The 18,717-nt window shown below is 36.1% G+C and overlaps 1 protein-coding gene across 1 annotated transcript in view; it reads right to left on the bottom strand.

Moving 5' to 3' along the window:
- Positions 1 to 1,209: 1,209 nt before the first annotated feature.
- The window catches only part of HCRTR2 (hypocretin receptor 2), a 99,339-nt gene continuing 81,831 nt past the window's right edge, over positions 1,210 to 18,717 (bottom strand). Inside the window, exons 5-7 of the mRNA XM_008691768.1 lie at positions 6,400 to 6,620; positions 3,577 to 3,698; positions 1,210 to 1,439 (exon numbers count right to left, since the gene is read on the bottom strand). Coding sequence (XP_008689990.1) covers positions 1,210 to 1,439; positions 3,577 to 3,698; positions 6,400 to 6,620 — 573 coding nt within the window. The remainder of the gene's footprint in view (positions 1,440 to 3,576; positions 3,699 to 6,399; positions 6,621 to 18,717) is intronic.

The following is an 18,717-nucleotide window of genomic DNA, read 5'->3' as shown; positions in this document are numbered from 1 at the left end:
ATTTGCTGACATGAACCATGTCACTGTAATGAATCAGAAGCAAAACAGTACAACTTTACTGTTCGTGTCCCATGTTAGTTGCTTCACTGCTCCACCCGCGTTTGAATCTGTCCCCCAGAGCGGTTTGCTGTCCTGTAATCCCTATCGACAGGTTTCCCTAGATCACCTAGGGCTCTTTTGAAGGCACGTGTACACTCGCCCCTACCTCGTTCTTCAGCACCGAACGCAGTGGGTGCTCGTATTTGATAAATGTTTATGAAATTTAAATAAATGCCAGTATTTACCATCACATCTCCACGGCAGTAGTAACTGTCCCATAGGGGACCCAGCTGTGACCTAGTAGTCCAGGACTCCGTTTCTTTGTGAATCACATTCTTAATTTAATCTAGCAACACCAGCTACATCATTTTTATTGGTTAGATGAATCCTATCTTATTCTCAAATGTTGAAGTCTTTTCTTAGAGATAGAAATAGTTATGTATTTGCAGTTACTCCAAAATTGTTATTTTAATACAGTCTTACTGGCCATATGTTGAGATAAGAAATGTGAGCAATGGTAAGGTTACAAACCTGAGAAAAAATTGTGTAAATGGGTGATAAAATGAATGGAAAATAAAGTTTAATAGTATATAGTTTTAAATAGTTTTGAAAGATAGCTTTTGAGTTATCTAATATGCTATTTTGTATGTAAATATTCTCTCAGATGTCACATCATAATGACAGTCTGTGATTTTTAAAACTATGAAGTCAGCTAACATGTCTGTTGCTAATTCAAAGTTCGTAATTGCTACTTCTTTTAGTAGACAAAAGAAAATCATTTTTTCTTATAACTCTTGGTAATTTTTTGCAACCAATCTGAAGGTGAGAGAGTAAAATAACAATTAGAAATAAAAATCTTCGAACATTTAATTGACACAAATCATAATACATGAAGCTAAAAGTGAAATAGCCTAAAAGAAATTCAGTTGAAAGTCAAACTTCTAACATGTTTAAATCGAAAGTTGAGAAATTATTTTAAACTGAATTTTTTTTTTAATTTCTAAAGAGCAATAGAGACAGACAGAAAGAAAGAAAGGAAGGAGGAAAAAGAAAAAAGGTCCACAAAGTAATTTTAGCTTCAGATCATTAGGATAATAGAGTTTGTGTGTACAGAGATTCTTAAAAAAAGAATAGTTTGACTCAGATATCCCTGTCATATGAACGAATATTCTACCAGCTTTGAAGTGGCCCTGCTCCATTGGCTGCCGGGAGTGTGCTTATGCTGGTGAGCACGACTTGCTCTGAGAGTTTTGAGATGTTGTCGAAGTTGCTGATTTGGGTGGTCAGGGACTTCCGGCTCTCTGTGCTCGTTCGGCCCCGGCTCAGCCGGTCCTCCTGGCGATGGTGAACTCCAAGGCAACAGCAAGAAAATGCAGCTTTAAATTCCTCTCGAAACTTTCCTGGCAAACCAGGGAGAGTGGAAGGAAAAAGAATTACACATAAATATGGCTCAACAAATCATGAATAGGGTATAACCCAGTTGCTCCCTTGAGCCGAACTAACAGAGAGGTGCAACATTTTGCAAAAAGGGGGAAATAGGAGGAGGAAATTGGGTTACTGGAAGCTTGGTAGACTCTTGAAACAATAGGTATTTCTACAAAATAACATAACTGCTTTTCATGTGTGATGTTTGGAGTTTGTTTCATTCCTTCAGAGTCTAACCTTTATTTGTGATTGCGGGTTATTATAGATAGCTGTAATGAAAGTGGTCATCAGGATGTCCAGAGATGTTTAATAATTTCAAAAATGATGAAACCTGTGTGGTATATAGCCATGACTATGTATATGTGACCAGAAATTACCCCTGCACTGGACTCTGAAGAAACTGGTCTACGGGCACACTCAGTTCAACAAAGAATCTAGAAAAAAACACCTTTAATATAGAGAGAAAATTTCTAAAGTTTCATAATCTGCATGAGGCAGAACAAAAAATGGAAGGAAAAATTACCCACTTTAGAAGTTATTTCTTGTCTTTAAGTCACTGACATGAAATTGGAGAAGTATGAAAATGAAACAGTCACCTTTTTAAGGATAAATGAACAGTATTGGGAATCATCATTTCTCTCCTCTGAGCCTCCATTGCCAAACCGGGTGATTGAGTCATCACGTGAGAAGCAAATGTTCAAGGGACTCGGACAATCGCAGGCACATCCCAAGTCCCCACGGGTTATCAGCCACCTTCCCTGCCTCACTCCACCCCAAAACAGCACTTTGACTTGGTTCTGCGGGCTTGACTTCCAACACTTTCCCCTATAACCATCCAGTAGTCTTGTTCTACTTAGTGCGAGGCTCAGAGCTTTAGTCACCTCTAACCCCAAGGCAATAGCTTCTTCATTGCTTTCCAAGCCACATCTCCACACGGTCCTTTGACCCCTCAAACACAGCACATGAACAGTGAGTGGTATCTGGTTAGCTCAGATCTAATACCATCTTTATTCTGGAGACGGGTTAGACGTGTCAGGGGAAGGCAAGAAAAGGGGCAACTCAATACAAAGCAAACTCCACATATAACAACCACCTGAGTCTCTGAAAGGTGAAATAAAGCAGAAATCAATCTATTATCTATCTATCTATCTATCTATCTATCTATCTATCTATCTATCTATCATGTGCCATGATTGAGGAAAAGAAACAATGAAAGTTGTTTAAAAAAAATGTAATTGGTCAATTGTCTTTTTTTTTTTTAATAACCCATACCACCTACAAGGCCAGAGATGAAGTCAGAAAATATACATACTTCATCAAGTATAAAAAAGGAATTGCTTATTCTTCCATATAGAATTATCATATATTTGGAGAGAGCAATGAAACAAAAATAGCCAACTGGTTAGACTAGAAGACAGTGTAAAGATGTAGCTAATTAAAACACAATCCTACAGCTCGGTCAGGCAAAATGTTGGTGAATAAAACAACTAGTTAAATGACTTTTACAATTACATTGGTTCCATAAACCGAGACGGATAAAATCACTTACAGATGTGTGTCTGCGTGTGTCATTTAGCTTGTGTGTTGTTTAGAAGTAGTATCATTTTTTTTGTGGTCAGTGAGAAATCTTGAGATAACCCCAAGAGATGTTACTCCCAAGGGAAATGTAAATACAGAAAAATACCCAAAAGTGGAAGGGTTCCAATTCAGTCTCAATGAGGCAATCTCAGCGTTGGCAAAGGAAACGATATAGCAAGTCTGTTTTATTTTCAGATAAAATTATTTTACATGTTGGTAAAGCATAAGTTTAATGTATGACCAGCAGGATTCTGTGTTCTTCAGTTCTCACAATTTTCACTTTCCTCCTACTCAACATTTTGTTTAAATTTTATGGGAAAATGACTTACATGATTTTCTCTGATGAGTTAGGTAACACGCTCCCTCTCATAAGGTAAAAACCTCAAGACAAATTAGATCCGGGGGAAAAACACCTCATTGTATAGCAATTAAGCTCTTCACACATTTCAAGAGTGTTCAAAGCCTTCTGGTCATTGACACCCTCGCCCTTAGTTAGGATTGTGGCTTCCATGCAAGGAACAGTTGAAAACTCACCACTGAGAAAATTATAAATAATTGGGTTCGCAGCACTATTGGCATATACAAGCCAGTGTGAAAATGTAAACCAGGCATATACAGTCTCTCTGTCTTCTGTGTGGGTAAACATCCCAAATACTCTGTAGGAAAAACAAAACAAAACAAACAACAATCACGGGAAATCCAGTGTGATTTTGACAAGTACCTTTCAAATAATGAAATTCATGGGTGGACACAGCCCCTGATGGAAGCTGCGCTGTCCTCCCCAGCAGTGGGCGCTGGTTTACGGCACGGTATTGGGTTTAGAAAAACGTCAGTACCTAAACAAAAATCTCCTAGCACAATTAGCTAATCAAAGGCCAAGTCAAGCCAGAGAAGGATCCTTCTCTCCTGTAAACAACAAATGCAATACTACTTCTGGTGAGGAAGAGCACAGAAGTCGAATATATATCCAGGCCCCTTCTTTCGTTTTGTTTCTCAATACACTTGAACCATGTTTGTTACTATTTCATTTTGTGTGTCATTTAAAAAGCACTCCTAAGTTTCAGTCTTTGAGTCCTTCCTCCTACCTGCCTTTGTGCGTTGATCAAAGTATCACATTTTTTCAACCACAATCTTCCCAGCCTTGTTGAAATTTGCCTTCTGGGACTTCATTACAGTCAGAGAGAAACTCCTTTTCAGGAGGCAAAATTCTGGTAACTTCTTAAAATTCATGAGTTTTAGTATATTTATTTATTATTTTAAACTCTGAAAAATATTTCATTATTTTATCCTTACACATCATTTTTAAGATTTGCTCCATACTCAGAAATATCCCCTCTATCATATTCTATCTGCTGACCAATAACAGGTAGCTTGTAACTACCCAATAAATTGTACAGGCTGAAGATTTAATCCATTTCCTGCCAGAGGGTCGTAATTTGATTACACACAATGGTACCCATCATAGAAATGCATTTCTGGAGTAAAGTGACGCTCCGTGGAGCCCTGGAGTTTTGCAAAAATACAATATGGAGTGAAATAACATGAACAAATGGAATTAAAGGTATGTTATGACCCTCTAGCATAATACATCTTTGAGATCCTAGACAAACCAGAACTGCTTTAAAGAAGCTGGTTTTGACTAGTCGGGCAAAAGACTGTTTTAAGGAAAAGAGTTCAGGAATGTACTGGTAAAAGAAAGAAAAGAGACGCAGAACCTACAAGGGCAAACAAAGAGATAAGCATTTGAAGCAGATGAGTGTGGTGAAAAAAAAGACAACTTCCAAGGCCATTTAAAGTTTTTCTCAAGTTTTGTGGAAGAGAGCAGACTGCTCAAAAATTGAAAATATTTCAACATAGGCTTTCTTCTTAGCCGTTTATTTTCCTTGGAAAGGGAGGTCTTTAAGTTAGAAAAAGAAGAACATTATTATGGACAAGTAGATATTTGGAGCTAGCTGAAGGGCAGGTCCAAGTGCCGAGGTGCAAGGAATCCCAACGAGCAGTCCAGAGATCAGTAAATCTGACTTTTGTTGGATTTAGACAGAGTACCATAAAAGTACAAAAAGTTAGAAAAAAATAGGAGAAACATCATTCAGTATCATAGCATGTTTTTATAAGGTTCTTAAGAGTAGAAAACAGCATCTAGCCAAAGATCAGAGTAAACTTGTATGGGATTTCTGCAGTCAAGAAAAAGAAGACCAAAATTAGGAAGAGCTTTGGAGGGCAAAATAGCTTTCAGTGTCTTGTGAGCCAGGATGTATCTCAAGGCCCCACGCTGCTGAAAATCTTAGGCCTTTAAGGCTGTGTCTGTATTGAATAATATTACTAAACAAAAGTTCATTTTCCACTGAAAGAGTTATTAAGCAATCAAAACCAAGGGCCAAGAAGAATGAGAAATCTTTGCAGCTGGTTCTACCACCTTCAGTGTGTGACCCCAGCCAAAGCTGCCGCTCTCCAGAGTCTCCAGCTGGGAGGAATATGATACTGACTCTGAATCAGGGGAAAGTGAGAGGAGCAATCGTAGTTGAAGTTCGAAGCCTATTACAAACAAAATTACTATTACCTTGGGGCCAGTCTGTTTGCAACAGTTATGATAATTCCCAATAAAGCTGGCCGGCTGTGAAGTTCATGTGAACGCAGCCCCTGCCTTGGCTGTTCCTGTTGGTCCATTGTTTTAACGTCACAGTGTATCTGCACCCTAACAAATAACACACTTTCTCTCACTGAAAAGTTTTGTGCTAGTTTTTATTAATAGTCACCCTGAGCTCTTGATTCAGTGACTTGAGGAAATGGCTTTTTTTTTTTCTCTTTCTAACCATTCAAAACAGAGTATGAGCCCTGATTCCATTTTGTGTGTGTGTGCTCAGAAATGAGTTTTAAGTATAATTAGAATGTTAAGGAAACATCCCTATCTCTTCTTATCTTTGAGATAGAATTCTGTCATAATTCCCTATGAGAACAAAGTTTCGGAAAACCCATTTGTTCCCATCAAAAAAAACCCTCCAAACTGTAAATGAGGTTTTTCTGTTTGTTTTTGTATTTGTTTTGGTTTGTTTGGGGGGTTTTTTTGCATTAGAACTTTTTCCGGCATCTAAGGCTCAGCAATTAGCTTGAAGAGGCCAGGGGAACATCTGCTTTATGCCTGCCATTCAACAGAGAATTTCCATGGACAAGAGCATGTAGTCTGAGCACTCTAAAAGGCTATCCGACTTACCTGTTAGGAACAACACACTGGCCTGACAAACTAGGCAAAGGGCTTAGATTTTTCTCTGGCTTAAGAAGGAAAAAAAAAAAAAAAGTTCTTCACTAAGAACTAGGAAATGACAGTCACTTTATTTTCAAATAATAGATGAACTTTACCTCTTAAGCACGTTGAGGATGCTAATTGGTAGATAGCAAATTGCAAACACCAAAAGCACAACCATTAGCATCCGGGCTGTTTTCCGTCTGGCTCGGATCTGCTTTATTTCAGCGGCCACAGCACTAATCCTGGACTTGGTCTGCTGTCCTGGCCCTCGAGGCTGTGAAGCAGGCTGCAGGGGCTTCCATTTTCTCTGAACTACAGATGATGTTCCAGGGATCTAAAAGGAGCAGAGACTCTTTATTGCCACCTGACTCAGGGAAGTTCCACTTTGGAGAAGTAGCTAGAAGGTACAAGAAAGAGAGTGTTCTGGACGCCTGTGGTCTGGGGAGGCTTGAGAGCTTGTTTCCCCAGAATGTTTGCTGAGTTATGTTCGTAAGTAATACAGTTGAGTACTGAATAGGAGTTTGGGTGGAAGAGAAGTTGAAACATCCCATTTTTGTCAAGGTCTAAAGAGAGCTACAAATGGAAAAGTTATTTCTTTATAGACAGAGAAGTTGTACATCCAGACAATGGAATATTATTCAGTGCCGAAAAGAAATGAGATACAAAGCCATGAAAAATGGGAGGAAACTTGAATGCCTATTACTAAGTAAAAGAAGCCAACCTGAAAAGGGTACATACCATAAAGGCTACAACTATACGACATTTTAGAAAAGGTAAAATCAGAGAGACAGTAAAAAGATTAGGCTGCCAAATCTAATTTGCCAAAACAGCCAAAAGGTTACCGTGGGGTGGTGAGGGGTGTATTGGGGGGCTAATGGGCAGAGCACAGAGGATTCTTGGGGCAGTAAAGTACTCTGTATGATACCATGATGGCTACATGTCATTATACATTATATGATGTATTTGGATACATTATTCAAACCCATAGAATGTACAACATTAAGAGTGAACGCTTAGGTAAACTATGGACTTTGGATGATTCTACATCAGTGTAAATTCATCAGACGTAACAAATGTATCACTTTGGTGAGGGATACAGATACCAGGGAGGCACTTCATTAGTGGCGGTAGGGGGCATTTGGGAAACCTCTCTGTATCTTCCACTCAACTTTGCCGTGAACTTAAAACTGCTCTTAAAAACAAAACAAGCAAACTAACCACAAAAGCCAGCTCTTAATTAAGAGGAGAGAGAAAGAAAAACTGGCAAAGAAGAGCGGTAAAAGGACAACAACCATATTCTCTGATTAGGAATTCTGGTTCAGCTCAGATACCTCAGTTTAAAGAGGGGGAAATGAACAGGTAATCGCCGAAGTAACCTGGAAGGATTTTTTTCATGCATCAATACTGCCATCTGCTGCCAGATGGACAGATAGGACTTGACTACCTAGTGCTTTTTATTAGATGTTGTTTCTCAGCTTTGGTCAATGGAAACTTTGAGTGAAGAGAATACAAAAATAAATAAAATATTCTCTGCTGCTTACTATTTATTGTTATGAAATTGCTTGAAACCCATTTTGTGTTCCAGTCTGGCCCTTTAAAACGCATACAAACAGGGGCCCCTGGTGTGGATCTGACCATTAAGCCTCAGCATTCAGCTCAGGTCCTGATCTCTGAGTCTTGGGATCGAGGCCCCCCTACACCCTTAGGTTCCCTACTCAGTGGTGAGTCTGCTTCTCCCTCTGCCCCTCCCCCCACTCATGCTCACACTCTCTCACTCTTTCTCTCTCTCTCAAATAAATAAAATCTTTAAAACAAATTTAAAAAAACCATATGAACACAGTGAAAATCCCTTGTGGTCTTACATTAACATTTCAAATAGCTGGAATTTGTAACAACAGTTCTACAACTTGTACTTTTCCATTTCTTTTCAAAGTTATTTGATAATAGCAGGGAGTTCTTCCAAGTGTAATATTTTCTTAATTATAAGCTCATGAAGATTGATAGAGTTTAGTGAGCAAAACAATAAAATTCAGCACACATAATTTTTTAAGAGGAAAATGTGCCAACAAGCACACCATAGCCCTGTGTTGGTTCTAAGCCTCCATGGTCTTCTTTGTTCTGTTAAGATTATTCAATTGTTGCTCTTATCTCTGTGCTGCTCGCCAGGACAGCGCCATAGTTTCCTGTGCTCTCTCAGAATGCACATTGGATAGCCTCTGTTGCTTTATACATCACAAGATCCAGGTGTGTTAGATAATCTTTACAAGTAGAATTTTACTTTGATTTCTGCACAAATTAATATGGAGCTTCTTTTAACCATAATTACTCTCTCTCAAAAAGAAACAAATGAGTTAATGAAAACCTGCCCTTACATAGAAAAACATTTGATAAATTATCTCTCTTCTGGCTCTATATGTTCTGTTATGTAGACTGACGTTTTCACATAGTGGTGGTCCTATAAATTTTCTTATCTATATTACTGGTTGGGGGCGGGGAGGGCACTGAGAATCCCTCCTCTGTGAGTCTCTTTTTAAATAGTCATTTTTAAAATAATTGAGAAGCCGCAATGGGTGTTGGAAAGTTCCAGAAAAACTGTAGCCTGAGTGGCCCTATAAATGCCTGCTAAATGATCTTGAACTGTTTTCTAAATGATCTTTGAGAGATCATTTAAACTTTAGCAATTCTATTATTGAGCGCTCCCCTGAAGGAAAGAAACAATATCCTGCCTCTGATAACTTCTTCAACCCTCAGAAACAGAGTTCTCTAAAGAGAAACCGCCACAGGGAGCATGCAATCAGAATTAAAAACAAAGAAACATAACCAGTGATAATGTCCTCTTTCAGATGATGATCTAAATAAGGATGGGAGATGTTTAATCTGAATTCATCTTGAGGAGACCTACAAATGTCCCCATCAATAAGTTGTACATGTCTAGAGAAGGTCAGCGTCATGATAATAGAAATCACTGAGTAACTGAGCACCAGGAATTCTGCATAATCTTGAGTAATTATTAATGCGTTCCTAAAAGGAGATTATTATAAATCCTATTTATAGATGATCGAGCAGACGTTGAGAAAGGTTAAATAAGATATCCATGTCTACTTCTAACAAGTCAGAATTGGCACTAAGGTCTGTCTGACTGCAAAACTCATCTTTTCCCATTCTGATATAAGGTTTCCATTTATAAACTTCAACAAAATGTGTTATGGAAGACGGTAAATTTTTAAATACGTGCCTAGTTACATGAACTAATAATCATACAAAAGGGCATTGAGAAATCCAGCCTGAGAGGCTGTCCATGTAGGAAGGTCTTCCCCTGCCATCTCAGGAAGACTCCACAATCCAACTGTGTAAAGCGTGTGCACGCGCGCGCGCACACACACACACTCCACTTTTATTCCACTATTGTAAATAAACTTTAAAATCATCTATGATATGAAAATACATCTTGGAAGAGGTATTGCCACAATTTATGAATTGGAAATATCATGTAAATGATGGACCTTGAAACCTGCCCTTTCTTAAGCTCTATTTGTGACTAGGATTAACTTATAAGAAAAGGGAAACATGCTGCATACATTAAAAGAAGAAAAGAAGATATTATGAATAATGAATAAATTTGCAAGCTTAAGTGAGATGGATAAATACCTTGAAAAACAAAGATTACCAAAACTGACACTAAAGATTACCAAAATTGGCACTATGATTCCAAATCTTGCAATACAGAAACTCCAGGTCCAGATAGGTTCACTGATGAACTCAATCAAATGGTAAAAAATAAATACTATTGATCTTATGCAGACTCTTTCTGAAATTCAAAGAAACAATACTTTTCGACTAACTTTATAACCCTATAGATATCCTAACAACGACAGGACAACAAAACAGTTGACTGAATATCTCTCATGAATAGAGATGAAAAATTCCTTAAAATATATTATCAAATCATATTTAGCAATATACAAGAAGGATAATAAAATTCACTCAACAAATCAATTAGATTTATTCAATCAATGCAGTGTTGATTTAACATTCAAAAATTAATCAATGCAATTTATCATACTAACGGAATAAGAGACAAAAATATGACCATCTCAATAAAGGAAAAGCATTGGAAAAATTCAACACCTTTTCATGAAAAAAATTTCAGTAAACTAGTAAACTAGTAATACGAGGAAACTTTATCTACCTGGTAAAGGACATCTATAAAAAAGTCTTCAGCTATCATCCTACCTAACAGGAAAAGATGAACACTTTCCTTTAAGACTGAGAACAAAACAATGAAGTCTTTTCTCAGTGCCTCTACTCAACATTATACTGGAGGTCCTAGCCAGTACAAGAAGAAAAGAAAAATAGAAGATATATAGATTGATTTTATTGAGGAGACATTATTGCTTACAAAGTAAATCCTAAGGATTTCCAAAACTCTACTAGAGCTAATACCAGAATTTAGCAATATGCAGGACCCCAAGTCAATAAACAATCCATTGTATAAAATGATTTACAGCATATATTTCATGATTCAGATGACCAAAATATATTTCCCAGATATATCTGGTCTTCATCTACAGTTCCTGAAAATGCTTCAGAGCTGTAAAAAGTGAAATGGGTGTCTTGTTAATGAAGGTAACTTAAGGTCAGGAACTAGTTGCCAGGAGGAACAACCATTAAAGGATGGTCACTTTCAGTCCCACCCCCTGACCTCTGCGAAGGAGAGAGGGGCTGGAGTTGAATCAGCCAAAGACCAATGACTTAGTCAATCATGATGACCTAATGAAGCCTCTATAAAAACCCTAAAGGACAATGGGTTTCAGAGAGCCTCCAAGTTGGTGAACACACGGAGATGTGTGGTATATGGCATACCTGGAAAGGACACGGAAGCTCCCTGCCTGGTGTATCTCTTTATCTGGCTATTGAATCATAACCTTTAACATATCCTTTAATAAACTCATATCATCGGATTTTGAGATTCACAGTAAAGTCATAGATATAATGTATATGTATGTATATGGGACTGTGTGTATCTTGGAAAAAAGAAGAGGACAAGTCTGATAAGTACAATTTGGGAAATCACCTCATTGAAAAAAAATGCTTGGAAAATACATCACCTAAAAAAATTCTGTGCAGTTATGAAGGAACTTGGTAAAAAGTCACTTAGTAGCCAGGGAAGGGAGTATAAATATTCAAAGCAAAGAGAAGCAGAAAGACAGATAGGAGGGCTATGGAAAGATAGTATGTAAACAGTAAAACCATGAACAACATTATTCAGTGCTGGCAAATGATCAAGCAAGAAATCCTTATGGGAACATTTTTTGGAAATCATTGATGACTTCAAGTGGGAGCTGTTTCAGTGTAGAGATAGGATTTGAATAAGATAAAGTGGGCTGAGAAATCAGTGAGGGTGGGAGGTGGTGAGAAAAGGAGCCAACAAATGGAAATGCCATGAATTTTAGCTAAGAGGAGGAGAAAGAGCAGAGTTAAGTTAGTAATTGGAAGAGTCTGAGAGTTAGGATGATGTTTTTTCTTAGTAGTTAAAAATGCCTGCTCCAGGAGGACAGATCTTCTTTATCTTCCTTCTATTCTTTAGCTCATTACCCATTTTATCATAATAGAGTACAATTGGTACTTGGTAGGTGCTATCTCATATGAAACAATAATCTCTACCTTTCTCTCTCTGTCTGGCAGGAACAATGGGACTTTTTCTTACTCCTTATACTACCATTTGGGAATGATTGGGCTCCAAGACCCAGTGACTTTTTTTTTTTTCCCATTTAACTCTATGACTTCTTGACTTTTTTTTTTTTTTTCAAACCCTGGCAAGACCTTTTAGAATTTAGATGAGCATGCCAAGTCCACATGATGAGGATCGTAACTGTTTTAACTGTCTCATCTCTTGACTTCATTCTCACAATAGAAAGCTCTACTTTCAGGGTCTATAGACAACCCTATGGACTACAACGGCTGTCCATGATCCTTTCACCCAACTCCCAAACTCAACGCTCTTGTCCTTTGTCCATCCCCAGATGTGCTGTCTCTCAACATTACTCTGTCACACAATTAGCTCTTCTTTGTAGAAACTGGTTTCCCCTTTCTTTCTTGGAATTCAACAAATGGTTTTTACTAAGTCCTCGCCTGCTTCTGTATTTCTATGGACCTTAAAATCTTTAGTCACAAACAACCTTCGGATAGTTCCCATTAGATATTGTCATTGCATCAACATGTCAAATTATGTTTCAACTTTTTTCCTTCCCCCAAGTTTGAGCAGAAGAATTTCCTAAAAGAATTGTCTCCATCTTTAATTTTTTTCTTATTTTAAAAAACCCACCATTTTTGTTCTCCTTTTTAAAAAACTGATTTATTGAGATGAATTTATATGCCATAAATTCACCTTTTAAGAGATACAGTTAAGTAGGATTTAGTACATTCACAAAGTTGTGCAATTATCACTCCATCACTAATTCCAGAATATTTTCATCACCTGAAATGAAACTCCAAACCTTTTGTCAATCAGTTCCCATCACCCCATCCTACTACCTCCTGTAACTACAAATCTTTCTGGTCCTATAAATTTGCCTATTCTCTACATTTCATGTGAACACAATCATAAAATATGTGGTCTTTTGTGTCTGGCTGTTTTCACTTAATAATTTCAAGATTCATCCATGTTGTAGTATGTGTCAATATTTCATTACTTTTTATAGCTAAATAATATTCTATTGTATGCATATACCACACCCATTCATCCATCAATGGACATTTGGTTTATTTCCACTTTTTGACTACTATGTGTAATGCTGCTATGAACAATAATGTGTAAGTTTTTATGTGGACACATTTTTAGTTCTCCTGGGTATATACCTAAGGATTAAGCTGGTAGGTCACATGTTAATCCTTTAAGATTTTGAGGAATGGCCCAATCATTTCCCAAAGTACCTGCATTATTTTCTACTTTCACATTTTCCAATTTTCCAGCCATATAATGAGAGTACTAATTTCTCCACATTCTCACTAATAATTATGTTTTTAAAAAAAGTTAGTTTAGCCATCCTATGGAGTATGAAAAGTATCTCACTGAGGTTTGATTTCCATTTCCTAATAATTACATCTTTGTATGTGTGTGTTGGCCATCTGTATATCTTCTTTGGAGAAATGTTTATTCAAATCTTTGCTTACTTTTAATGGGTTATTTTTTTATTGTTGAATCATAAGAGTTCCTTATATATCTTGGATATAAGCCTTTTATCTTATATGTGATTTGTAAATATTTTCTCTCGTTCTGTGAGTTGCCTTCTCACTTTCCTCATGGTATACTTTGAAGTGCAAATTTTTTATTTCAATAGCATCCAGTTTATCTATTTGTGAATTTTTTTGCTTGTGGTCTTGGTGTCATTTAAACCATTAGCCTAAACCAAGGTCATAATGATACCTGACCACAGATATATAGTGAACGTGTTTTCTTCTAAGAGTTTCATAGCACGGATGGCCTCTGATTTACAATGGTTTGACCTATGATTTTTTGAATTTATGATGGTACAAAAAGTAATATACCTTCAGTAGAAATTTTACTTTGAATTTTGATCTCTTCCTGGGCTTGTTATTGTGGTATGATACTCTCTCATGATTCTGGGCACTGGCAGTGAGCTGCGACTCCCCATCAGCCATGAACTCATGAAGGTAAGCAATTGATACATTTATAACCATTCTTTTTTTTACTTTCAGTACAGTACTTAATAGATTGCATAAGGTATTCAATACTTTATTATAAGGTAGGTTTTATGTTAGGTCATTTTGCCCACACGTAGGCTAATTGTTCTGAGCACATTAAAGTAGTTTAGGCTAAGCTATGTTGTTCTATACAGATTAGGTGTATTAAATGCATTTTAGACTTACTTTATTTTCAATTTATGATGGGTTTATTGGGGTGTAATGTCACTGTAAGTTGAAGAAGATCTGTATTAGTTCTTATATTTAAGTCTAAGATCTATTCTGAGTTAAATTTTGTATTTGGTGTAAGGTGACATCCAATTCCATTCTTTTGAGTATATAGTGCTATCCCAGCCCCATTTGATGAAAAGACTATGATTTTTCCCCCATTGAATTGTGATGACAGTCTTCTCAAAAATCAATTAACCATAAATATAAGGGTTTATTTTCAAACTTTGAATTCTATTACATTGATCTATATGACTGTTTACAAATACTATACTATCTTGATTAATCTAGCTTTATAATAAGTTTTGACATTGAGAAGTGAGCTTTCCAACTTTGTTCATCTTTTTGAAGATTATTTTGGCTATTCCTGGTCCCTTGCATTTCTATATTGATTTTAGTACTATTTGCCAATTTGTGCAAAAACAAACAAACAAATAAACAAGACAGCTGTGTTTTTGATGGGGATTGTGATGAATCCATAGATCAATTTGAGGAATTTTTCTATCTTAACAGTATTAAGTCTTCCAATCCATGAACATGAAATGTCATTTCATTTATGTAGTCCTTCTTTAATTTTTAAATGATACTATGTAATTGTATATGCTATATATTTCTTCTGTTAGACTTATTACTAAATGTTTTACTCTTTTTAGTGCTATTTTAAATGGAATTGTTTTGTTAATTCTATTTTTTGGATTGTTCTTTGCTAGTTTATAGAAATGAAATTAATTTTTGTCTATTGATCTATTATTTTTAAAACTGGCTGAACTTGTAATTTTTTTGCATGTGGATTCTTTAGGATTTTCTATATACAATATCATATAATCTACAAATAGAGTTTGCTTACTTCTTACTTTTCAATCTTGGTGCATTTTGTTATTATTCTTATTTCTTGAATAATTGACCTGGATAGAATCTAGTTCCATTCAATATTAAATAGAACTGATAAGATCAAACATCCCTATCTTGTTCCTGATCCTAGCAGGGGAATATTCAGTCTTTCATTATTAAATATGATGTCAGCTGTGGGATTTTTAGACCTTATTATCAAATTGAAGAAGTCTTTTTTATTCCTATTTGGTTAAGTGCTTTTATCTTGAAAGGGTGCTGTATTTTGTCAAATGTTTTTGCTGCATTTATTGAGATCATCACGTCATGTGGGTTTTGTCTTTTATCTGTTAATGTTGCATTACTCTGCTTGATTTTCATATGTTAAACCCACAATGCATTGCTGAGCTAAATCACACTTGGTCATCGTGTATAACCTTTTTTTACATATTGGGTTTGGTTTGCTAGTATTTTGTTGAGTATACTACTCTATTTTCATAAGTATATTAGTCTATAGTTTTCTGGTGATATCTTTGTCTAGTTTTAATAGTTGTGTAATTCTGGCCTTACGGAATGAGGTACGGAGTGTTCCCTCCTCTTCTATTTTTTCAGAATTTGTGAAGGTTTGGTGTTAATTATCCTTTAAACATTTGGTAGAATTCAACAGTGAAGCCACCTGGGCTTTTTCTGTGGGAAATTTCTTTATTACTAATTTAACCTCTTTACTTGTAATAGGTCTATTCAGATTCCCTAATTCTCCTTTAGACAGTTTCAGTATTTTGTGTCTTTCTATAAATTTGTCCATTTTATCTATGCTATCTACTTTGTTGGCATACAATTATTCATAGTATTCCCTTACTCTTTCTATTTCTGTAACATCTGTGGTGATGTCCCTCTTTTACTCCTGATTTTAGTGATCTGAATCTTTTCTCTTTTTTCTTGTAATTATCTCTTATCTTTTCAAAGAACCAATTTTCAGTTTCATTGACTTTAATCTATTGATTTTTCAAAAGAGAGTATATTGGGGGGGTGCAGAGAGAGAGGGAGCGAAGCAGACACCCCCTCCCCCCGCCACGGAGCTTGGAGCCTGAATTGGGTCTCAATCCCACAAACCTGAGACCATGACCTGAGCCAAAACTAAGAGTTAGTCCCTTAACCACCTGAGCTACTCAGGCACCCTGCCAAAATTTTATTTTTAAGTAATCCCGACACCCAATATGGGGCTCAAACTCACAACCCCAAGATCAAGAGTTGTGTGCTCCAGTGACTAAGCCAGCCAGGTGCCCTGACAGTCACAGTTTTGGTAAAGTTTCCTTTAATATTACTACAGCGACCTCAGCATTCTTTTGTTACTGTTTGCATAGTACATTTTTTCCGCACTATTTTACATTTAACCTATTTGTGTCTTTGAATATGAGATGTGTCTTTTGTAGATATCATAGAGTTGGATCCTTTTATGTTTGTTTGTTTGATGTATTCTTTCAAACTCTGGACTGTTTCATTCATTTGCATTTAATTATTGATTTAACTATTAATTTAATTATTAAAAAGGAATAATTTACATCTGTCACTTTGCTTTGTTTTTATATATACTATGTCTGTTTTCCTCTGTTGCTGCTTTATTTGGTGTTAAATAAGTATTTTCTAGTGTATCATTTTAATATTCTTTTTTTTTCTTTCACTATAGTTTTTTGAGTCATTTTCTTAGTGGTTGCCCTGAGAGTTACAATTAACAACCTAAATAATATTTGGACTAATGACAATTTAATTTCAATAGTGTATAAAAATTTTGCTCCAAACTAGCTTCATTCCTGTCTCCCTCCTTTGTATTACATCTTTACATTACAAGTTGAATCTTTACAGTTTTATAATTATTGCTTTATGCTGTTATCTCTTAAGTCAAATAGGAGAAAAAAAGTATTACAAACAAAAATACATTTATACTCTCTTTCATGTTTACTCATGTAGTTACTTTTATTAGTGCTCTTTATTTCTCTGTGTGAACTTGAGTTATCACCTCTTGGTTCTGTCTCTGCAATTACAGTTTGCTATTCTCTCACACTAGACTGACATATCATCACCTAACATTAATTATTTTAAGTTTTCTTGGAAGAATGCTGAAGAATAAAGAACAGTAGAAAAGACTGTGAGAAAAATTGGGATAGGAAAAGGTTTTCAAAGTTATACTCCCTGGTAAGTTGAAATTTATTTCAGACTCAAGTATCAATTATGGTTCATCCCTAGTTCCTCCAACAGCACCAGATACATAGTGGGTGCTTACCGAATATTTTTGGAATGAGTTAACATGAGTTCACATGATGAGTGAAATTTAAATGTTGAATTATCTGAGGTCTAGAACTAGAAAGAACATTGATAGAGTCACATAAACTAAAATTAAGTGGCTCTTAAAAAGAGGACTTTTAGAGAAGAGTCTGTAGAATTTCCAGACTGACTGAATTCCCTCAGTCCCATTGTCAAAAAAGAATTTAAGTCATTGATGATAGCAAAGCACTGGTTCATTCTTTTAACAAAGTTGAAAGTTCTTGAGAAAGTCAGACAAGGTCACACACTTTGCTCACTAATAATTTCACACTTACAAATTCCAAAGTATGTAACAGATTCCATGCATCTGTAATTTTAAGCAAATAGGATAGGCCCTCCGTTTGATGGCTCACTTGATGTAGCCAATGGCACACATAGGCTTTGGAACTCTGTTTATAGACATTAACAGTTGGAAATTGAGAGTTGCTCAAGCAGAATTCTACATAATCACCCATTTGGGGTTAATTTACTTTATTGTGGCTGCTAAAGTGAGCTCAGCTGAACTTGTCATTTTCCATTCCAATCTGTTTTGTAAATGTTTTTAGTTTCACAGCCCAAGCATTTTACTGCAAATCTTCTGGATCATATGGTTTGTGCTAACCAGAACAATTCATCAAAAGAATGTGGGTTATTTCTAAACCTGCAATACAATTTTGAACTTACTTTAGCGTTTGAGACATGAAGAACTGTAAGCTTAAATAATGGAGAAATAAACTGGCTGGAGTTCAGTAGTTATCTATTCAACATTTTTTGGAATACTTTCTTAGTGCAAGATACCATGTTAAGTGTTGGGGATTCAGTGATGAACAAGACAGATTTAGGTACCCCCAAAGAGTTTTAAAGTTATGTCAATCTGTACATAAATGAATAAACAAATAAAAGCATCTATTATATGTAGTACACACTTACTAGTAAAATATATGGAAGTAGGGAATGCTCATAACACTGAACATTCCTGGTCAAAATCTCAATCTCAGTCTAACATATCTTTACTCCTACAGGCTCATTAAGTGCTTTTTCTCTTTCAAGAAATTTTTCAAATTCCAATTTTTCTATGAATAGCTCTTTGAGTAACTGGGAAATGGATTCCCCAATGGTCTCTTCTATTGAAACGTTCCCAAAACTTTCTCTTATTCTTCTACTCACTTTTTTCTTATAAAGTATTTATTGAGCAACTGAAATGTTCTAAGCATACACAAATTGGAGGGATACAAGATGAAGGCTAGAGTGTACAGTCTTCAGCTTTAGAGTAGAGCAGATAGACGAATACAAAAGGTCATTATAATATTATTGAAAAGTACTATGGGGGCACCTGGGTGGCTCAGTCGTTGAGTGGCTGCTTTCGGTTC

Source organism: Ursus maritimus, unplaced genomic scaffold (assembly GCF_017311325.1).
Source record: "Ursus maritimus isolate PB19 unplaced genomic scaffold, ASM1731132v1 scaffold_29, whole genome shotgun sequence".
Lineage (NCBI taxonomy): Eukaryota > Metazoa > Chordata > Mammalia > Carnivora > Ursidae > Ursus > Ursus maritimus.
This window is presented reverse-complemented; position numbering and strand designations above follow the sequence as displayed.